At 44.5% G+C, this 23,874-nt stretch overlaps 1 protein-coding gene across 2 annotated transcripts in view; it reads right to left on the bottom strand.

The window, feature by feature from the left end:
* PTCHD4 (patched domain containing 4) overlaps positions 1-23,874 on the bottom strand; it is a gene marked incomplete at both ends in the record, with an annotated part of 90,196 nt that overhangs the window by 62,246 nt on the left and 4,076 nt on the right. For both annotated transcript variants that reach the window (XM_082481473.1, XM_082481474.1), the window contains one exon: positions 604-1,084. In XM_082481473.1, the coding sequence (XP_082337599.1) occupies positions 604-1,084 (481 nt within the window). The remainder of the gene's footprint in view (positions 1-603; positions 1,085-23,874) is intronic.

The raw sequence follows: 23,874 nt of genomic DNA, 5'->3' as shown, positions 1-23,874 counted from the left end.
TGATCTGGGACTTCACAAACAGAGGGATTATGCACTACAGATACTGACAGGCCCCTTCGCTTACAGCCTGGCAAACACCACAACAGTGATCTCCTCTCCGAGATAAAGTCCATCAATCTTATTCTTACACCAGCCCGTTCCCCTCTGCCCCTCTGACAAAGCCGGGAGAGCAGCCCTCCTCGGGAAGGATGCTAAAATCGTTCCTTCCCTGGCACCCTCCTATTTTAACTTACTCTTTGGGCTGGCCTCCCATCAAAGTCAGGTCAACACATACTCATTTTCTGTGCTGAGCTGACTAGTTTTCAATAACAATTTCTCCTTCGTTTTGTAACAGAGATCAATAAAACTGCCCCTCTCTCATATTGGCCGAGATTCCAGCAACGTCATTTGTTCTTTATTGTTGCTACTGCTTTGTTTTGTTTCCCTTTCCCTTTTTTTTTTTTTTTTTTTTTTTTTTTTGGGCAAGGCACAGATCAATTTAACAAGATGAAAACGACTTAGACTTTCACTCAAGGTAAAATCTGCACTTTATAACCCAGGATGTAATTTACAATCCTGTCATTAAGCTCTGTTAATCCTATTATTATGAAGATAAATAATTACCCATAGCGAAGAAAGGGATTCCCAACAGAGTAGAATTATATTTTCCATCAGTAATGAAAAATATCCCTGCCGCAGTGACACTGGAAATACAGATAGTGAGTACTCCCAAGAGTCCCAGGAAAGGTTTGCTACGCAGGCAGTCCTTCATGGAGCTCGAGAGGGTAGCAGTCAGGAGAATCAGCATCAGGCTCACCAAAATCTTGCCCCTGGCCAAGAGGCTGGTCTGGTGGAAGTCCTTCCAGAGGCTAAAGGACGCCAGTGAGTAGAGCTGCAGATCTTGGTGATCCAGCTGCATCTTGTGCATCAGTTTACAGAATTCACTCTCCCACTTCTCCCCAATGAGGTCCTGGGTGACAGAGCCATACGTTTGGAGGTAGTAAGTGATTTGGATGGCTCTGGCTGATTTGACTCTCTGGTCCTTGCTGTTTGGTACTTCCATGACCCCTCCGAGCTGGTGGCCAATAAAACTGCTCCTTCCATCCTGGGAGGGAAAGTAAAAAAGATGAGCATGTGGTTATCCTGCATAAGATGCGATACCGCTCAACTCCACCTTCCTCTCACAGACATGCCAAGAGCTCGACTCACGGGCCACTGCAGTCAACAGCAGTCGTGCCATTCACTCCAGTGGGCTTTGGGACGCATCCCTGGTCCCTGCCACAGCTCTGGTCCTTACTCATTATAGACTCTTTGGCAATTCTGTGCTGCAGTTCAGGGACTGCCCAGATACTCGTTGCGGTCCCAGATGTTCGGGGACTGAAATGTAGCATGCAAACTCCTCACCCCGCGGGAGGGGATGGCTTTCCCATATTTTAACTGTGACAGGCAATAACAAATCTCCAGTTACTGAAGTATGAAATGTCTGAGATGAAGATAAATTTCTGGAAGATTTGTGATTTGCTGACGCTTTGGAAATGCTTTTAAAAAGTTGGAAATGTACAGAAAATGAGGTCTGGTTCCTCAGTACAAAGATGTAAACACAGACGGATCCAGTTTAGAAGCTACTCTGGCTCTGGAACAATATAATTAAAATTAGACTTTTTAAATTGTTTATTTGAAATTTCATGGATTTCTATCAGTGGCACAGAGATAAGAATCTACCCTGCACCTCGATTTATCCAGGATTTGGGTTTTTTTATATATCAAGAATATACAACTTACTCTGGTCTCACTTAATTCAGTATATGCTAGGACGTAAAAACTCCATGACAATCAGTAAAGGACGCATCAGGTGCACTCAGAATCAACCCCCATCTGTTTATGAAACGAGACGATGTTTTTATAGAGTTATCTGGTCCCATTTATATTTTTTTCCTTTTTTTTTTAAGAAAGGTTTTGTAAGAAACATCCTCGCTTTTTAGCCACTGGTTATTCTAGTTCTCTAGAATAAGTGTCCCTTTCAAGACGGGAGAAGCTTGCATGGATTTAGAAGACCAAACCCAGTTGCAAACTGAGGAAGACGACTCAGTATATTAGATAAAAATGTCCTAGCGCAAGTAATCTCTTTGATCAAAACCTCTAAACTCAAAGATTAAATGTCTGTTGCACACCAAAAACCAACACAGAGATGAGATAACACTCTTTGCCTAGACGCGCTACGGGAATGAGCTGACTGACAGCCTGAATTTGGGAGATGCTCTGTCCTACACACGCACATGGAAGCAGTCATCTGCAAAAGGCCAGAAGCATTAGGGGGAGACACTTTTAACATCTATTACATCCAACATTAACCATTTCTAGAGACACCTGTGCCGCACGCAGGTCATTATCTGAAATTGCCAGACCCGCTCGCCATAATGATCCCCATCCTGAGGAAAAATCAATGAAGCGAGGTACCAGGCTTGATGAAACAGAGATGTCTTCCGGGATGCCTGCTCACAGAGCAAATAAATATGGGAAATTGAGAGACAGTGCTGAAAATGTTTTATATACTCACCTTGCCTTGTCTCTGGTATGTAAAGGAGGTAATCCTCCCACTGAGAAATTTCTGCCTATGCCTGCGTTCATGGCAGGAGCTCACACTGTTTTCGGCATTTGCCTGCCACAGCCCAGGGAACGTGACAAAGTGCTTTTCAGAAGTTCATTTTTTCCCTATTCCCAGTTGTTATTTCCCGTTGAAATAATGGCTGCTGGCGAGGTATCCTGGCACGAGCTGACATGAAAGGTGATTTGCAGTCTAACGCCAGCTTCTCAAATCACCTGAAGCCTCATTGCAAATGTCATATAAGCAGAGACAGCTAGCACAGAGGGGCAGCTGCTGCTGTTTGGGCTCCAAAAAATCCTCATCTCTGGCATTTCTTGTTAGAAAGCTGCTTTGATTCATTATTTCTCTTTGTTTTGTTTTGTTTTGTTTTGTTTTTTTCAAAGGAGGGGTCCCACCTAACACTCACACACTCACAAAAGGTACATTTCCCAGCTGGCAATTAAGATTTGAGCAATGCAGTCCCTGCTCACATCAGATGCAACTTCACAGCTAAAAATCCCCTTTGGCACTGCTTTGAAATTTTAGGGAGAAATGTCATATTTCCTCAGTATATATGCAGTGTTGACATTCAAACGCTTTCAGCCACTGCAGGATACTTTAGCAGCACAGCTCCAAACTCGGACAATGGACTGTAATTCAGATTTCATTGATCCGCTATGCAGCACGCACGGCAAGGTTATGGGAAACTTTGCGATGACCATCTGCCTTCCTCTGCGAAATGTGCACCGAGCGACGGCAACATTTCAAAAGAGGCAACAGAGCAGGCACAAATAAATCATGTTCTGCCGTATCTCCCATGAAACAGAAGATAACGGCTATTTGTTACACTGATGTACAATGGGGCACCCAGCTCATATGTCAGCAAAATAGAGAGCGAGCTTTCAGATGGAATCGAGGAAATCACAGATGCTGAATTGCTCTGAGGTCGTTTTGTCCATCCCCTTCCTTCCAAAGGCAGATTGTTTCCTACTAACGCAAAGGTTTTGCCTTTGCTGCTTTTATAGCATGCAAACATGAACCTGCCACCACAGCATTTGGGGAAATGGGACCCTTTTCTAATAGAGCTCACACGCTGGCTTTGCCAAACGCTCCAAGTGAGATAAAGGTCCTGTTGTGCTAGGCAGGGCTGTCACATCAGTGGTTACAACTCCTTAGCAAGGAAGACAGAAGAAAGATGGGAAAAAATATTGCCTTTCATCCCATTTTATAGCTGGAGACTGAAGTGTGGGAAAATGAAGACCCAGCTGCCAACAGGACTTTCAGCATTTCCTAGAGGCCTCCAAGCCAGGGACCTAACTACCTCTCGGTGTCTCATGGGCACTTCAGGGGAGTTATTCACCATCCCAAGCCCTCTGTTGTCCTGCAGGACCACCTTGGTGAAAGAAGGAGACAGGAACGCTTAAGCTCCTGGGCTAAGCCTAATGTTTGGGAAACAAAATGAGGCCACAGTGACTTGTATAAATGAGGCCTGAAGACCAGGCAGGTTTTGAACAAGATCCCTCATTCTGCCTAGTTTCTCAATAAAAAAAAAGCACTTTCTGCTGTTAATTAGCAAGTCCTTCCTGATATATGCCTACGCGTTGCTATTTTTGATTTCATAACAATGTTTCAGACAACAGATCCCTTACACATTTTACCTACATATGTTGCTACTCTCTGATTTTACACACAGAAAATCAAACTCAAAAAATTGAGTAATAATAATGCTTATTGGTTGTGCAGCATTTTACATCCATGTATCTCCAGAAGTTCTACAATACAAGACAATAAGCGTCTTTAGCAAGGTCACCAGCATGGCTGGACCCTGAATTTCAGGTTCCCAGGCTGTGTCTATATGTCTTCCCCTCATTTTTTTTTGTTTGTTTGTTTTGTTTTGTTTTGTTTTTTTGTCATCTAGTGAAAATTTCACAGTGTCTGTTCTCCCAGAGGACAAAAAGTGCCATTGTCTATTCTGATGGCAGCTAATTCTCTCTGGATCTGAGCATCTTTAAAAATGGCATGAAATATAGCTCACTTGCTGGGGCATGTGATATTTGATCTTAAACAGGGGCCAAGCAAAAATCTTTGCTTTGATGGATACTATTAAATTGTTTTTTGTGCACTCACTTCTCTTATTCTAGATGCCCCAGAGCGTCGGAGGACGAGAACTAAGGACTCTCAGAGGAGTGAGAGATGACAGACATCAACAGCATCACCCTCCTTTTCCCTGGGGATGATGGATTTTGCCACCCGTGTTTATGCAGACCTGACCTTGCACCTGGTTGAAAATCCAAACTTCTTGTCCATTTAGCAGTGAAAATCACTAATGGAGAATGGATGGATGCAGAATAAACCCCTACTGTATTTCCGGCTAGAAACTTGTCTGTAAAGGATTCTTGGACCCTTAATATCATTAAAAAGATGTTTAAATGGCACGGGGATGTTTGCCTTGCTGCAGAGCTGAGTGCAGGACCTCTCAGGTCAAACAGCTGCTGCTACATCTTTTGCTGGTGCTGATGTACGCATAGGTCCTCTCCACGTGCAGCCCAGAGGGACACTAGCAATACTCCCTCGCTACTAAACTATCTGGGACTTTTTTTTTTTTGTTTCCTTAATAGTTTCAGTGCGGCTGCTGCAGCCCCGACTCCCATCCCCGGGGTTCGGTGTGGTTGCTGCCCGCTGCCACGCCAGCCCTGGGCAGATGGCCTTCTCCTCCCCACTTTGAATGGCACCGGCCCCCACTGACTCCCCTCTCATGGGAAAAACGGAGGGTTTAAGGTGTTTTTGAGAGGGCAGGGCCCCTGCTTTCCCAGCACCCTGCTCAGCAGAGTTTAGGGCTGGTGAGAGGTTTAAAAGTCATTTCAGATCCCTGGCAAGAAGAGGGGGAGCCCTTGCACCCTACTGCCGGATCACTCTCATTCAAGTGCATTCACAGAACCTTTATCAGCACATTTATCTCTATCTTTCTTTTTCTTTAACTGCTACCTCTTATCAATTGGAGTGATGGATAATTATCAAGCTACAGTGCAGAAATGTTAGGGTAAAGCATGCAATCCTGGTTAAACTCTGTTTTATTTTAAAAGCTTAAAAATGTTTAACAGAGGGCAACCAAGAATGTCAGTCGAAATATACTGTCAGATAAACATCCTAATGAGATCAATGCAGTTGTTTCTCCCCATGATAAGGACATTCCTACTCTACCAAACGTAGTTCATCATAGGAAGTATTACACTAAAATCCACAGAGATTAGGATGAAGTCAGTTACTTTAGTTCACCTAAAGTTTTCAAGGTAAAATAGAATAAAAATCCCCTTTCTTTGAGACATTATTTAAGGTTGGACTTATTTGATTGCTCCTACCTCTCTCTAGCTCACTGTAAGACTTCAGAGGGAGATTTTTCTCCCCAACCAAACTGATTTCTCTGTCCCTGTCCCTAGTATAGTTATCCATGGAGACATTACCCCAGTCAATCCCTATTACACAGCCACCAATTACCAACAATTCCTGAAGCATCCCTTCCAAACGGTCGTGCGTAATGCTGATTTATGTCAGCGCAGCAGTTTTCCTGCCTTCAGAGCTGTGTAGGTGCTCTTGCACACCCACCAGACTGCTTGCTGTGCTTATCCCCGTGCAGGTATTCTGTACGTCTCAGCGACAGAGAGAGGGTCCAGGGCAAGCGAGCCCCGAGGGCAATGCATTGGAGGTAACACTGTACCTCGGCTGGCTGGAACAGGGATGCAGCAATGGCCATGTGCTCTGCTCCCTCAGCAAAAATAAAAAGTATGAAAGTGACCATGAGAAGCTCTCGAGGGAATAATCCTCCAGGTATCTGCTGCAATAAAGAGCAATTCAGTGATTTCCAGCCACACCAGCCCGTCAAACAAATATGTTTTGTAGTCACTGGGAAGAGTCAGGTGCATCCAAAGGATGATCTGCCCCATCCTAAAGCTACAGCTAAAAACTGGACTTGCCCTCTGCAGTTGCCTGTCTCTCTCCATTTACAGCAGAGGCACAAGATTACTTAATGCTTGATCCTAGCTTTTATCAGGCTAAAAAGTTAGCAGCTATTATGGAATCACGGAGTTTCAGAGTTGGAAGGGACCTCTAGAGATCATCTAGTCCCACTCCCCTGCCAAAGCAGGATTGCCCAGAGCACATCACTCAGGACTGCATCCAGGCGGGTCTTGAAAATCTCCAGAGAAGGGGACTCCACAACCTCCCTGGGCAGCCTGTGCCAGTGCTCTGTCACCCTCACCGTAAAGAAGTGTTTCCGTGTATTTGAACGGAACTTCCTGTGTTCTAACTTGTGCCCATTACCCCTCGTCCTGTCACTGGGAACCACTGAAAAGAGCCTGGCTCCATCCTCCTTCAACCCACCCTTTAGATACTTGTAAGCATTAATAAGGTCTCCCCTCAGCCTTCTCTTCTCCAGGCTAAAGAGTCCCAGCTCTCTATTAACCCACCTTTAGTGAAAGATACAAACACAAAACTAGCTGACCTGTCTTGTCATTCCTGGCTCACATTGGCCCCTTCGCAGGCATGTTCTGCAGGTTAACGAACATACAGACCTTCAGCCCCCTCCCAGGGAAATCAAGGATTGCTAGTGTGATTTTTAAGTGCAGGAGATGTGTACCCAGAACACCCAAAAAGCAACCAGAACCACCTGGCACTTCCTCCTGATGAGTCTGAGTTCGTGCCCACACCCTTACTGTTTTGGGTTTCTAGTTTTTTATCAAGTAATTTGAAAAGAGACAAGAACGGGAGAAAAGTATTTCAAGACACTTATATACTCTAGGATTAATAACAGAGAATAAGAGAAGTGTACCTAACACAGAACTATTCCTTCCAAGGAAATCAAATTATGGAGGAATTCATAAAGGTGCAGTAGCAAAGTGTGATAAACATCCTAATGAGATCAATTAGAGAACTCTTCTCTGTGGAGGAGCTTCTGTGCTGGGCGTGGTCCTCCTGAGTCCTTTCTGAGTGGTCCTCCTCACTTTGTTCCTTCAGTATCACCCTGTCAGGTTTTCAGCTGTCAAGAGAGGGAAAGGGCAGAGCGGAAGTAGAAGAGGTTGTCCCTCTACTTACTGCTTCCCCTGCACATCCCTCAGGAATGAAAATACAAGACAAGCCCCTTCCGTCCCAGGCCAGCTCCATTCCACACCAAACCTTCCCTCCTAGACTGTATTTCGCTTTCACATTCTTATCAAGCCCCCTGTATTCTTTGTCCTATCTTCAAGCTCTTCAGCATTCAGCTGACTCCTTCACTCCCAGGGTCAGAGTCCTGTTTGGTCCATCTCAGATCCCATCCCAGTTCTTCTGGTAAACAAGGGATAGATTTACTGCCCAGTTCACTCCCAGTCCAGCTTTGGCCCTGGTTGTCCTAAACCCATGCACCCAAGGACACAGTGGTGTCCTTGAAGCTGCTCAGTAATAGCCATGTTGGCTGTGATTGCACACCTCCCCTGTGTGGGGAAGGGTACTGCTGGAAGGTGGGGGTTTACAGCCAGCACAAAGAGGACCACAAGCAATGGGAGGTAATTTGGGGGCAGAGCTGGCCTATCTGCCTTTTTCTTCTCTCCCCTCCATCAGGAGCAGCATCACAGGCACAGCAGTGAGGTGGCTTTGGCACTGACAGTTCAGGCAGGTGAATTGGTGGCTGCACCCCAGCCCCATGAGATGGATCCAGGGATGAAAGGCACAGATGGCTTTGGGTGTCCAGTGGCATGGAGACTGGTGGGATGGCAGGAGAGGAAGCCCGGCAGTAGGTGGCTCAGCAAAACTTGCTGACGGTGACATCAGTTCACCTTCCACAGCAAATTCGTGTCAACAGGACCTCTCAAGTCATAGGTAAGCCTGGGTGTGTACATCTACAGGGTCAGGTCTTAAAATACCACTGTCCTCTTGTTTCCAGCAAGCACAGAGCCACACCTCTCTCCCTACTTTATATTGTCCTTTGAGTTAGTCCTCTGCCCTGTGCAGGATCAAAAGCCCTTGAGGCAAGTCCCCTTGGGCTCAGTCCTCTGCTTATCACTGCCTGGCCCTGACAGTGGAGCTTCCCTGGTACCACAGAGAAAAAAGTCAGGCTGCATCTGGCCCCTAAATCCCCCAGGATGAAGGATGACAGTAAAAATAATCACCGCAGACCAGCACAGTTTCCCCTGCCCATCCATGAATGGGTTCCTGTCCAAGGGATGGCTGTGGACAAACTACACAAGTGAGAAGTCTACTCTGTGAGGGGATTTATGTAGGAAGAAAGTGGTCAATGATGCAAAAGAAGTGGAGTTTGTCATGACTGTAAAATAAAAGTGGAGCTATGGAGTGGGGTGCCCTAAAGAGGACAGAGGTGGGAATAAAAGGGAGGCAGGAAGGAGAAAACACAAGGTGAGGGGCAGTGAAGCAGCGGTTCTCATTGCATCATGACCACTCAGAAAGAAGGCAGGAGGAAGCAGGTGGGAGCAAAGGTGCTTTGACATCCTCCTGCACTCAGCAGAATTGTCTCTCCTGTGCCCTGTACCGCTGCGCTGGTGGCAGCGGTCGAGCACAGCCCTTCACTGCTGTCCCTGCTCCACCTCTCGCTGCCTTCGAGCATTTACACCCCAAAAAGTCCCCCTTCAGGCTGGGTAGCACATGTTCTTTCTTCCTCCTGGCGTCTATCTGCTCCTGGGCACCTGGTTTGGAAGCATGGCCGCACTGCGCTGCCCTAGACCTGTGTGTAGGCACCCGTCCAGCGTGGCAGGACTCAAACCCCATGCCCAGGTCTGGGGGTCTCCCCAGTGGCCTGTGTCAGGTCGACATGTGAGGGGCGGGCAGTGGGGGAAGAGGGAGAGGGTAGCACGGATAACTCCAGCTCTGTCTCTGGTCTGGAAAGAAGCAGGGACTTGGTTTATGGGTCAGTGGCTTCCTCATGCACAGGACCATGACCTGATTACTGGAGATTTTGGAACAGGACCCAGTTCCCCCACCCGCACTGTTTGCAGGCCAGCTCCAGATGATGGCAGGTTGATTCAGCTAACCAGGAGCTTTGCACTGAGGTGTGGGAATTTCCTCAAAAGAACTGTTGTTCTACCCCAGGACCACCACGCTTCACATCACCAATCAGGACAGTGTTGATATTTATCATGTATTCAAATCCTGCTTTATGAGAGACTTTTACAAGGAGGTGCCACATGACCATGTGGAAATCTCAGTTCCTGCATTGCGTGGTGCAGTTGTGGCCCTCCACCTGCGCAAACTGAGACAACATCTAGGGCTGCACCAGGTGTTAGGCCATGAAGAATACCCAGGTCCAATTAGAAAAAAGCTGAGTTTGTCTCCCCAGCACAGTAAGTGTTCATCCCAAAGGGTTTTGCTTGTGCCAAGAAGAAACGTAGGAATGGATCACTGAGGAGAGAGCAGTGCCTCAAAGGACATGCACAGAGCACCAATATTTGGATATCTACATTTAAACACACTCACATATGCAGGCATGTGCATGAAGAACACATTTACCATCTCTTATATTTGGCAAACTCTAGGACTCTATAGCATAAATACTTCATATTAATGAATACTCCATATTCATTCTGATTTCATCCACAGCTCAAACTCAACGTTAAAAATCTTCAAAGGAAAGGAATAAAATTACAAAAAGCATAAAAGACAAGAAATGCTTTTTCAGTGCAGGCCAGTGGTCCATCTAGCCCAATTTTCAGTCTCTGCACATTTCTAAAGCATGACACACCAAGATAGTGTCTTCCATAACATAGCTGGAAGACACTTTTGGGAATCTCATAGTTACTGTGGATTTTCCAGCTCTTTAACAAACAAGCAAGTGAAATGAGCTGCTGGGAAGGGGGAGAAAGAATGTAAGTGTCCAATTTCTAACAAAATTCCTTCTCCCGAATGCAGGAATGAAATTGGCAACAAAGAGTAATCAAGACTAATGAATTAAAGCTTCCTTGTGCCCCAGTGAAATCCAAGAGAGTTTTGCTATCTCGAGAGGGGCGTTGCTTTCTTCATATGGGACTAAACAGGACAATATTTCACTGGAATGCCTTCTGTCTGTTGTGAAGGTCTAATCTTAAAGCTTTCTTGAGGTCCATGGAGTTATAGTCTAAACAATAACCTAATTCCTAAAGTAAAAAAAAAAAAAAAAAAGACAGCAGAAAACATTAAAAATCAATAAAAAAAAACTTTTTTTGTCTGCTTTCCGTATAAAAAAGGCACAAAACTGTTTGCAAAACTTTACCGTGCACTTCATACGCCCAAGCTGAAGGGTTTTTGGGGGAGAATAATCAGATCCAATAATTACACCTAAAAGGGGATCCTAAAAAGGGATCACACATTTTCACTGACAGGTTTGTAGGCCCTCTTGCTTTCTGTGAATCCCACCGTGTACATCTTCTAATTGTTTTCCCTACACCGCTTGAAGTCTAATATATACAATAAATAGGAAGAAAACCTGCCAGGAAGTAAAAGGAATTGGATTTGCCTGGTTTTATTACTCCATCTAAAGGAAATGTTAAAAAATAAAGAGGAGAGAATAAAAAGTGAGGAGTAAAGCAGATCCACGGGAATTATTTAAGCTCTTACAATCTGCAGTTTCAATAATGACACAGAAAAGGGTACTTTTTTCTTTTTAAATTATGTTTTATGTTGGCAAACATCTCTTTAATTTTCTCTTGTCTCTGCTCTTCCTGGTTTCTCTGGGGACCAGCAGCCAAAGTACTGAAAAAGCTGCGATAATGTTTTATCAAAGGCAGGAAGAAAAGAAATAACTGAGAATCAGAGAGCGTCAAGCGTGATGTGGCAAGATTTTGGGGCCAGCGTGGTTTTGAGGTTAATTTCCAGCTAAGCAGTTCGGAGGCTTCACTAAACCCAGCCTTCGAATGCAGGGCGCTGCTGTGCTTTTACCCAAGTCCTATTCAGGATCTTCCGCTCTCACGGTGCTCCACGCTTCCAGCTGAAAATGCCTCCTTTTTAAGAGATAACTAAGCAGTTTTCCCTTTTTTTTTTTTTTTTTTTTTTTAATCTCAAATTTGGCATTGTGAAGCAATTTCTCTACCCTGAAGTGTCCTCCCTTCCCTCCAGCACACACCAGTTTTTAATGAGTTTGGCCATTTGTTAGCCGGACAGAGACAAAAAAATGTCGAGTTTCAGATGTTTTTCCTTTCTTTTTTTCATAACGTTGGACCAGAATCTGGAAAGGGGGAGTGGGAAAAAAGCATTTAATTAGACCTGGTTTTATGCATTAAAATATAACTGAAGCTGGGGTTCTGGATCTGCGTATGAGATAGCTGACTCCCACCCGAGGTACTTTTGAATTCAGTATGTTCAAAGATGTTTTTCACCCCCACACATGAGCACCAGCAGGTAGTTATATTTGTGAAATCTGTCTCAAGATCACCTTGTAACACACGTCTTTCATAATAAAATCTTATGTTCTTAGTAGCCCATAGAGATGAAGATGCTGTCATGTGCGATCCTCTAACATATTTTTTTTAATTCTTATTCCAGTCAAAAAAGTCAAGTTCAGGGCATCATCTCCACTTTGGGCTTCCCATTGCTCTCCCACTGGAAGTCTGCTGACACTATGAGGGCCAGCTCTGCTTTATTTTTTTCAGCCATACTCTGTGGCAGAGGGTGTTTCGTGCTGTCTCGGGTGGCACAGAGCACATTTGCAATGATAAACAAGTGTTAAACAACAGCGTGCAAGAACCTGAAAATTTTACATCAGCCCAAAACCTTCATCTAGAGATTGCAGGAGCTGCTAACGACTGCAACGGATCAAGCTCCACACGCTGGGAACAATTCATCTTGACGCAGCCTTTGTGCTGCAGAAGTCTGGGAGGACCCACAGGAGGTACAGCAGATGCTGAGGTCTCAGCTCAGACCATAATCAATGGTCACCAGTGAGGTTCTGGCACGGCCCAGGACCCTGCTGTGCAAACACACAGCTGGAGAAGCTGCCCATGCTCCAAAGATCTTCCTATCTGATGCCGGAGTTTCCTTAGTCGCTGTATTTCACGGTATGAACTGCTGATGCTGCCAAAGGAGAGGTCTCTTCCCTCTCCTTCCTGAGCCTGCACCTCCTCCCTGCCAAGCTCGAGAGCAGCAGTTCACGTGGCATGTGGCGAACTGGTTTGGAGAACTAATCCAGGTTTATGCATACTCAATGGGAAGGAAAAAAGAAAAAGAAAAAAAAAAAAAAAGATTTAATTCCCTCCTTGCCGCCAGCTGGCTCAGGGTTTCTTTAATTCCTGTGCTCAAACCGCACAGTCCGGTGGCGGTGTCAGCTGTGCAACACCTGAATAGCTTCATCCTCAAGGTGGCTGTATTTCACGGCTGAGCATTTGTCCTTTCGTGCGACTACACAGTAGCTATTAACTTCAAGCAGAGTTTCTGATCTGGGTGTGCCTCTTCAGCCAGAACGGGACTCAAAACATGAAAAGTCAGAATTTAGACTCAGCCCCCGAGCCAGGCTGCCTAACCAAAGCTGCCGGGTTAGAAACGCCGGGGCTGCCGGGCTGCCTGCTCGAGGAGACAAGAGAAACGGGGCACCTCCGGACAGAAATTTTGATCTTAAATGGACTGAATCTCGTTCTTAGGGTTCTTAGTCCTCCTAAAGCCTACAGTGTCGCAAACCCTAATTTGAGTACCTTCACTAAAGGCTTAAAGTTAGGTTATATGTGTTCCTCAATGATATGTTAATGTAGTGCTGTTGTTAAGAGTGAGTTCAAGATACCGAGATAGATGAATATTTATTTACTGTGTATAAGCACTTCTGAAGAAATTTAGTGTATTCATTGTAAATTATAATAATAATAACAACAACAATCACCACCTTTTCAACTTATCTGAGACGTGTCCCTGAAGACAACAAAACTTTTTTCCCCAAATAGACATTTCACAGTTACTTTAATGTAACACATGTTTTAAAAAAAAAAAAGGCTTTTCAAAGTCCCCTACAGTGCAAAGTGATTTTTCAGTTTATATTAGTATAACCTATCAGGAAAGGTTTTGGTTCTGGAAGAACAGGAAGGATTGGACTTTTAATTTCAAAACAAAAATGTTGCAGATGGTGGGACCTTGTGGTATCTAGCCACCTTTGGATTTCAAACAAATAAATATTTAGGGAAAAATCCTGATAAAGTAAGCCAGAGAGTAATCAGATGGTATCACAGTATCACAGTATCACAGTATGCTAGGGATTGGAAGGGACTTCAAAAGATCATCTAGTCCAATCCCCCTGTCGGAGCAGGAACACCTAGATGAGGTTGCACAGGAAGGTGTCCAGGCGAGTTTTGAACGTCTCCAGAGAAGGAGACTCCACAACCTCCCTGGGCAGCCTGTTCCAGTGCTCTGTCACCCTCACTGAGAAGAAGTTTCTTCTCAAATTTAAGTGGAACCTCTTGTGTTCCAGCTTGAATCCATTACCCCTTGTCGTAGATGGTAAAGCACTTCCAGATGATAGAACCTCAGCTTTTGTCTTCTGGGTACTCTGCAAAATCTCAGTCTCGTTGCCGCAATGAACTGCCAATATCTGGCAATCTGTTTTGCAGGAGGATGGCGTTTAATTCTTGTTCCTTCAGTGGAAGCTAATTCCTTATTCAGATTAATGTATTTTAGTTCTTTTGCAACTGTCTAATCATAATTTCCAAAAAGGTTTTTTCAAAACCCTGTCAGAGGTCTGTTGTGAGACAAAGCTGGGATCGGCTTGACAAGAAGCCTTGTTTTTCCCCATTAAATTATTCTCTGAAGTTTTTTCTCAAGGCAGTGCAAATGCAGATTATACCCTAGATCATTCAGAAACATTTCACCTAACGTAAGTCTTTGCTATGAAGATCTTAAAATTTAGCATATTTCCATGCTTATTAAAATTTCATGGATTTTTTGTTTGGTTATTTTTTTTTTTTCTGATTTGAAATGAATGTATGGTGGGATTCAGCTCACCTAATTTTAACCAGATGAAAGGTAAATGCATAATCTGAACACTCATTCTCTGGTCCTTGATGTCTCTGAAGGGTGAATTCATCCCCGCCTAAAGTAGTTGTCTAGGAAAAGTGAAATGCATTGCTTCTGCAGGTTCATCCTTCTCTCCTGTGATTGCACACTGGTCCCAGGTTATATCAGATGCCAAACATAAAAGGGCTCAAATTAGAAGAAACATATCCCATCTTTGGAATGGGATTTCCCACCGTGACTCTGTATGAGCATCCACAAACTGCAACATCATGGACCCTCAGTGGCAGAGCAGGGTCACAGCCTGACTACAGACCAGACCAGGTACCATCCCCTGCAGCAAATGACCTCGTGTTGTGGGCATTTGTCAAGAAGAGGAGAAGAAACGGCCTGACACCACAATTCATTTCACAAACATGACCAGCCTGTTCCTGGAAACTTGGTCTGCGATCACACTCAAGTTGGACAAAAAATAGTAGAAATGATCCAGCTGAATATTTAACTGTCCTGCTCAACTGAGTTTTAAGACTATCTGCTATGAGAATTTTTCCCTGGCACAACCAGAATATAATTAATCAATGACAAAATTCAACAGGGACAACATGGAGCCAATTTGTGGCATTAGGGGTATAAGACTATTCAAATTTGAAGTGCTGGGGAACAATCAGATGATGCACAACATGGCAAAACAATGTCAAGGTTGGACCATCCAAAATCCACACAGTCAACACAAAACTCCAGAAGACAACTGATTTCATTCTAGAAAGATAACAGAAGGACCAAGGGGAAACAACGATCTATCAAGGCTTCACCGATTATTTAACACATCGCCTACAGCCTCCAAAGCACCATTCAAACTCAACATAGGGAGCTGCCTTTGTCCTGCAGAACTTGATCTGCAAGAAGGTGAAGGATGAAGGACAACACCAAGAAGTGAACTGTCCATGCTTGCAAAGCAGTATCAGAGTCAGAAGTAAAACTAAATGCCTTTTCCATGGGGGGTGCAAAATCCCAACTTAAAATCAACTTTGTCTTTGACCTTGGTCCTATCCTTTAAGCACTGCATCTTCAATTTGACATTTGCAAAACTCTTCTCACATGAATGTCTTTCAAGGGAGGACTCTAGATTGCCTTTTGGGGGCCAGAATCCAACCAAAACTCTTCAGAAAATTGCTTTATTTTCTGTTCAGGTTTCTAACTGCTCCGGTTCTGCCTGTGTAAATTTTCTGACACAGCTGCTGCTGACATCTCCTCCTTGTTTAATATTATCTGTGAATTTCATTCCTGCGCAATTCAATTCCACTTCCCGATAATTAATAGAGATGTTAGATGAGACCAGACCTAACACAAATTCTCCAGATACCCTGCAAGATACCTTCCATAAACTTGTTACATTATCATTTATCATGATTCTCCGTTTACAATCTTTCAGGCAGTTTCCAACCCACATGACTGATTTCCCATCTGAAGCCAATCTGAATTAATTTTTCTGTTAGGATTTCCTCATAATCCATGGGATGGGCTAGACTGACCTTATAAACCTTTTACATCTTTGACCTCCTGATGTTACATGGAAGAGGCATGGGATTGCTCATAAAACTTCAACAGCTCTTTGAATTTCTCCAGCTGCACCACAGCACTCCTTTATGATGGGAAAATCAATGTAAGGCAGAGGAAGATCTGAGTTGCAGCAGAATATGAATTCTTGAATACGTGGTCCTGCACCAAAATCACCATCCAACACCCCAAACTGCTCTTTCACAAAGCAGCACCTGAAATGTCCTTTCTGTGCGCTGTATCCTCATTGAAGAGGCTATAGGAAAGACCCAGTTCAAACTGGTCCTATCATACCAGGATGCACTTGAGTTTCTCTGAGTTACCTGGTTACCTTTTATTTAGCTACTGTAGAGGAAGTGAAAAAACGTCCTTTTCTGCCTTTATTTTCCCTTGTCATTTTTGCTACTTCAAAGAGTAATTGGGTTTTCCACAAAAAAAAAAAAAAAAAGTATCAGAATCATTCCTAAAGGAGTGTTGTTCAGATCTGTTAAGTAGTGACAAATGACTGGCTTTAACTTTCCTTTTGAGGTGAACATTCTGATGAAAAGACCACCGAACATACGCAATTACAGTATTTGGCATCTATATAACACATTTTTTCCCTTTGACAATGTTCTCCTCTTTCTGCCACCTCCAAAATCTTATACTAGAGGCAAGAAGGTGGTAAAAGTTGTAAGGATACAAGCTTTATTCTTTTAGGAGAAAAAACCAAACCCTTATTTAAAATTACATTCTTCTCAAAAATGAAACATCATGAAATATTTTATGAGAGCAGGGGACCTCTTAAGCTTGTCAAGCTTGTGAAACTTATTTTTGGGTATATACCTAAAGCCTAATACTTGGGCTAATCTTGAAGCCTGGGGAAAGAAAGGATTGGAGAGACATTTGTAAATATTCAGAATTGTTCATGTTTCTTTGCTGGTGTCCCAAGTTTCTATGCAATTGACAACGATAAATCTGTCATGCATCAACTGGGTGACCAGTTTTTCTTACATGCAGTTAGAAAATCAGTTATGGACAGGAAAATTAATGGTAGTTAACAAAGAAACACCACTGGTAGAGCATTTATTACCAGATCTTCCAGCCACTCCTGAAGAGAAGTGGGTTTGTCATCTGGATCCAAAAGTCTGTGTGGTGCAATCACTATTGGAAGATGTTTTATACTTATCTGTGACTAAAACCTCCCTCAGTAGGACAGCAGTCAAGAACTTGAGCAAACTGAAGTGTAGATTTTAAGGAGAAAATGCACACGAACATTTCCATGTTGCGTCTGCTCAGCACTGAGTTTGTTAATGTATTTAGTTAATGAATCAAAATCTTCTCTAAGAAATCATCCTGGAAAACGGTTAGCAAAAGGGTGATTTATATTTAAGTCACAGGCCCCGTCAAACAAGAGATTGTGTTGCATAATGAAGTACCACTAACAGCATCTTTCTTCTTAACGTACTGCAAATTGGTTTACAAACTAAACCCCCTCCTGAAACAGGAAGTGAGGATCACTTGGTCCGTTAATTCCATGCCTCGTTCTCCTGTGAAAAATAGCATTAAGAGAGCCAAGGACGCCCGCTGGGGGATACATTCATGTCCACGGGGACCGGGCTGTGTCTTCAGCCACGCAGAGCTCCTGCCAGGCAAAGCCGGTGGGGTGACTGCATTTCCCTGTGATTTTCAAACCAGGGTGACCTCTCCTTCCCCAAAGTTTGAACATGGGAAAACATTTCCTTTTCAAGTAACTTTTTTATTTTTTTCTCCTTGATTTTCTAATCTACAGTATAATGTGGCAGCAAAATATTTTGGAAAGAGTTTTGAAAGAATACTTTGAAAGAACCATTTCAACATGAAAAAAATAGAAGCATTTTGTTGGAGATACGTCAAAATGAAACTACGGAAACCTGCCCTTCTTTTTGCTTCCTCCAAGACAAAATTAAGGGCAAGGTAGACATCGTTTCACCGACACTTTTGGTTTCAAGAATACTGTAACTTCTGACGGGAAAAGATTCAGCTGAAATGTTGTGGGCTCACCCTACAGGCAGCACAGGCAATGTGTGACTTAGCACAGAAGCAGCAAAACGCTCCATGGCCGCTCCTGAATCGTAGCACCCTTTACAAAGCTGCTGACACACGTGCAAAAATACACCATGTGTGTGGTAAGAATAACACCTCCCCGTCAGACCGACAACACTTGTGTTACGCTGGCAGAAACAATTATGCGAGGTGTAAGAAAAGCGAGACCCTGCCTTTTCTTACCGAAAACACTGAGGGCAACTTTTCTGTCCTCCTTAGGTACCTAAGAGTACTGCGTTCAGTTTTGGGCCCCTCACTACAAGAAGGACATTGAGGTGTTGGAGTGTGTCCAGAGAAGGGCTACAAAGCTGATGAGGGGTCTGGAGGACAAATCTTATGAAGGACGACTGAGGGAACTGGGGGTCTTCAGCCTGGAGAAGAGGAGGCTGAGGGGAGACCTTATCACCCTCTACAAGTACCTGAAAGGAGGGTGTAGAGAGGTGGGGGCTGACCTCTTCTCCCTGGTGACAAGTGATAGGACGAGAGAAAATGGGTTCAAGTTATGTCAGGGGAAGTTTAGATTGGATATTAGGAAACACTTTTTCACTGAAAGGGTTATTAAACATTGGAATAGGCTGCCCAGGGAGGGGGTGGATCTGCCATCCCTGGAGGTGTTTAACAAAAGTGTAGATGTGGTACTTGGGGACATGGTTTAGAAGTGGTTTTTGCAGGGTAGGTTAATGGTTGGACTTGATGATCTTAAGGGTCCCTTCCAACCTCAGCGATTCTATGATTCTATGATTCTACGATTCTAACTTGGGCACTAGTTTTAGGTGGCCACTGAACCAGTCCTATAGGTGATGTTTGTGTTCCCTGTATATTGCGAGAGGATATACGTTAGGTGTTTGGGCTTCCCTGTGGAGGCATTCAATGGCACCTTGCAGGTCTCCCACCGACTGCACAAGGGAATTAATTGCGGCAGACTGGCCCATTAGGAGCTTGATCTTTAATCCCAAATTGCGTACCCTAGGCAGGTGGGCTGCCTTACACTTTAAGTCTCTGCAGTGTGTCATTGCCTTCAAAGGCACGGGAGAGGTGGGCAGGACTGCCCTTTGCCTTCTCATCTGCCCTCAGGGCAGGCAAGCAGGCTTTAGGGCTTGTGCCATTAGTGTTTTTAAAGAAGAATTATTCTGGGAGACGCCGAAACATTTACTGTTGTGCATATCAAGGAAACATTATATGCGTGTGGTGCCAACTGACTTTTCCCATCTTAGTTGTAGATCATTATCAGACCAAACAACTTTCTGCGATATTAGCCGGGCAGTGACGTGCTGGTCTCACAACCTGCGATCCCCCCAGCAGCCCCCTGGCTGCGGTACCAGTTTTCTAACAGGAGTAGACTGGGGGAGGGCACGCCAGAATGCAGAACCAGAGAGAAAAGCTGATCTGGTGGACTCATGGCTGTGGGAGGGCTGTCTGACATCTCGCCGAGCCACTGCTGGGTGCGCAGAACTGGCATCGTGCCCAAATTACCCACCAACGTGTGAGCAGGGCTAAGGAGAAAAAAAAAAAGAAAGCTGCAGAAAAATCTCTTTGCCATACCAGTGCTGCCCACCAACAAATTACTCCCAGTTTGCCTTTGAGCCACTTCCACAGTATTTCTTTTTAGCTGGAAATCTGCACACTACCACCCACCAGATCACGCTTACTAGTGCCATCAAAGATCTCCAAGCACTTCACCCAAAGCTCCTGCTCCCAAATGGCCGAACCAGTGTGAAAATGAAGCTAATTCACACCCAGTGAATACAGGGCTTGGGCAATGGCATGTGCCACTGCAGGTGATCACCCCTGCAATGCTCAGCAGCTCTGTCACTGCTCTCTCCCTTTCTGGGATCCTTCACAGCCCCACTGTCAAGAACTTTACTATCTATTCTCCACATGAGCATCTTGTGCCTTGGTAGGTCGGAAAACAGAACAGGACTAATATAGTGAGCAATAGGGGTATAAAAGACTTCATAGCTTGCCCTTTCTGCCTCCCGTCGTCTTCCCCTCTCTTTTCCATCACACGCAACACCTGCTTTCCTACGCTGTTGAAGACTTTGTTTCATCTGTATTTAAAGCTGCCTTTCAGCTCAAGTCCCAGCCGCGCACAGCACGTCTCGCTGTTTGCACTAGGAGTGTGCAATGGATGTGGGGTCCGCATAAATTAAGGGCTTTCTGGAGAAATGCAAGATCATGATTTTAATAACTCAATTCACTCCTCCCGGAAAACCAGTCAGCAGTTTTTTTCACCATGACTTCTGTAATAACAACTGTGCAGAGCTCTGCATAGGGCTCTTTTATCTCTTAATGGCTGAAAAGGTTTAATACAGGTTTTGTTCTTAGATTACTATTTTCAAAATGTCTAGCACAACCTCACCTACACCGTTGCTTACCAACTAAGGAAGATATGTATGTAATATGAATACCCATATATACATAAAAGACATTAAAGAATTTAAGAACTGGTTTTGACATATTTATTAGTCTAATTTTCTCCTTACAAAGTTCCTCCCATTTCTATCACAGAACATATATTTAATCCGTTAATGTTGGTTTAAGGATCTCCTCTCCTCTCCTCTCCTCTCCTCTCCTCTCCTCTCCTCTCCTCTCCTCTCCTCTCCTCTCCTCTCCTCTCCTCTCCTCTCCTCTCCTCTCCTCTCCTCTCCTCTCCTCTCCTCTTCTCTCCTCTCCTCTCCTCCATTAAAGCATCTTTCTCTGGCTGGGAAGATGACACATCTTCTTTACTAAGGCTCATCAGCTGTATTTTCTCACCTTGCTAGCGTGGCGGTATCTGAATTTGTTTTAATTCTTGTTACAGATAGCAAGAACACCCATCCACTGGAAGTTCAGAGGGAGATGTTCAGAGCCCTCCAACAGCTCACACAGCCAGTACAGTAAGGGGCTTGAAAGATATTTTGGAAAGGCAAAGGGATGGCTGAGATTAGAAGATGTTACGTCAGCACAGAAACACTGCCAAGAGTTAACTGAATATTTAATAAAGGAAATAATTTTTCTTTTCTGTCCACAGAGGAGTAGCTATTGTAGGAAGATGGCAAAGTGCTACTGGACTTTCTACCTCTGGCAAGTGGTTGACATCCATCCCAGATCCACAGTCACGAGCAGTTGTTGCTAATTGAAGGGGCTTGCAATTGCACCTTCTTTTTCTCTACCCAAGCAATCTTCCAATTGCATCTTGTTATTATTCGCATCACGGCAAGGTCTCCAGAAGGCCTGGCACTGCATAAAAGGCCACGTCTCCCAGCAAGTGCTGACAGAACTGAAGAGTGGAATAGCTGGGAGGGAAAGGCATGAAGGAGCTGACCAAGGTCATCTGAAAGGTCAACGGTGAATGTTTTCTTGGCAGTCTTTGGCATGGCCACTGCTCTCAGCTGCTTGATGGGAAGGAATGAGCCCCCACCCAACGAACCCGCTGTCTACAGCCCCAGTGGGGTGAAGGTGGAGTTTACCTCAGAGACTGATAAAGAAAGTTAAGTTCATAACTGAAGAATGGCAATGCAAAAAGAGCGCCCTAAACCCCATCCTTGCTTTGATAGGTTTTTGCTGCCTTTCTGCTGTTTGTTTACGTTGGGACAGCTTGTCCTGGTACAGGGTAACCTGGTTTCATGTCCCTGGTGCAGTCGGGGCTCATAGTCTGCCCTTCCTTTTAGGCAAGAGGGGTTGTCTTAACACCTGGGCTACCAGGGCTAAGAAAGAGACCGTTCCTAATGTATTAAGCAGAGGAAGGAGTGGTGAATTTTCCTAAAAATGCAAGGAAATGCTTCACTTTTTGCTCATGTGGAGCCGGCAGGCTCTCTGATTATGTCCTCAAGAGCTGAGAGCTGCAGGGACATCTCCCAGCAAGGGCACAGCTAACCCGCTGCAGACACCAGCCCCGCCAGTCCCTCCAGGAGAGGTGGGTGAGGAACCCTTCCTACTCCTGTGGGACAGTACGGAAACACAGTTGGAAGAACAAGACAGTTCAGTTTTGGGTTGTTTTTTTTCCAAGTAACTCTTCACAACCTGTGAGGCGGAAGAGGCTACTTGTCCTCAAACACTACTGGCTTGCTGTCACGCTACTGAGCAGCTACTCCGAGCTCAGCCTGCCCAATCCTGTCTTGATCTGAGAGGCTGAGATGAAAGCTATCTGCAGCCTCCAGCCTCCCTCTTCTCCCTCTCCCTGCTCATGATTTATTATTTTGCTTTAACTTAGCAAATTTTGCCAGCCACAGAGCACTTCACAGGATGCTGAGCCACAGGCTGGGACTGGGACAAGTGGTATCGTAAATGGGTACAGAGCCACATTGCCTCCGAGGAAGCATCTGGTCCTTGGAGTCAGAGTAATCTTATACTTGAACCAACTTTACTGATGGAATAAACACTTTGTGGGTATTATTGGTGCGCAGATGCCTACTTTGGTGGAGGTGGGCTCTGGTTTTATATCCTCTCTGTCCCATGGAGGTGGTCAGTGCCTCAGGGTCACGTAAGGGAGAATTAATCTTAGAGCAGTGGGAAAGACTCCACGAATGCAAACGGAGAAAGGCTTATTTAAAAGTACAGCTACCAGCATGAGAAAATTGAGAATCTGGCCAGTGGCAAGTCTGCAATTACAGGTTTCAAGATGCTAAGTGAATGCAAGCAACTTTTCTACTTAAGCAATAAAGGATCCAATATCCAGCTGATGTGCTTACCACGAATGTGGTAATAGAGATGTCTGCTTTATTGGCTGCTATTTAGCCTAGTGTTCATAAATGACTGATACTTAATTAATTGAAGGCGGTATTACAAAAAGCAATCTGCTTACAAAGGCTCCTTTTAACCAGCAGTTGTCATATTTGTTCCGATCTCAGAGAGATAAGTTCTAAGTTATTATGTTTTCTCAGACAAACTAGCAAATAAACATGAAAAGAAACAGTAAAGGTGAAATACCTGAAAAAATTGTCTCTCGCTCTTTTTTTTTCTCCAGGTAAGGAGTAATCATTTTCATTCTTTGTAGTGATTTTTTTTTTCTTTTTTCCCCGATAAGGACAGCAACTTTGCTGGGGTTATTGGCAAATCAGGGTCACAAGCCAATCTCCTTCCTCATATTTGATCGTACATAAGAAGCAATCCCCATGTAATCATTAATTCTGTCTATACCAATAAGTAAAAATGTGCCTCAGACCATACTCTGCCCTCGGGGCAGGGGCACAACATATCCAAGCAGATACACACTGCTATCCCCAGAATGGAGTAGATATACCAACCGGGAACGGAGCCTTTCCTGTGCTAACTCCCAAGCCATGCACAGGCACCTTCCTGGAAGGCTTAATTCACCAAAATGATGCCGGGATTTAAAACTTGCAATTTAGCAGTTTGATGTCTGAGGGTCAGCGCTCAGTATAGACTTGCCCAGTCTATGTGGTTAGGGCACGAGCCAGACCACAAGCACGGGAACATTGGGTTTTTGTCCTGGGCTGGGGAAAGCATGAGCAATTTTGCTCCAGGATGTATCTCAAAAAGCCTTCATCAAGGCTTCATACATCCAGCTTTGTTTTTCCTGTTCCACCGTGGTCTCTCTGCATGACCTTGGGCACGTCACTCTTCTGGCTGGGCTGCAGACTGCAGCTGAGAGTAGCAATGGCTGTGGATGGGATAGAGACTGTCCCCAAAGCAATGGGAGCAGGCGTTTCATACAGCCTGGTTCACCTAGCCTTTCAGAAGAGCAGACTAGCCTACAATGACCCCCGTGTTGCCCAAGTGGATTTTAAACCCATCACACTGCAGTC

Source organism: Vanellus vanellus (assembly GCF_965231255.1).
Source record: "Vanellus vanellus genome assembly, chromosome: 3".
Lineage (NCBI taxonomy): Eukaryota > Metazoa > Chordata > Aves > Charadriiformes > Charadriidae > Vanellus > Vanellus vanellus.
Note: the sequence above shows the minus strand (reverse complement) of the source record. Positions and strands in the feature narration are given on the sequence as shown.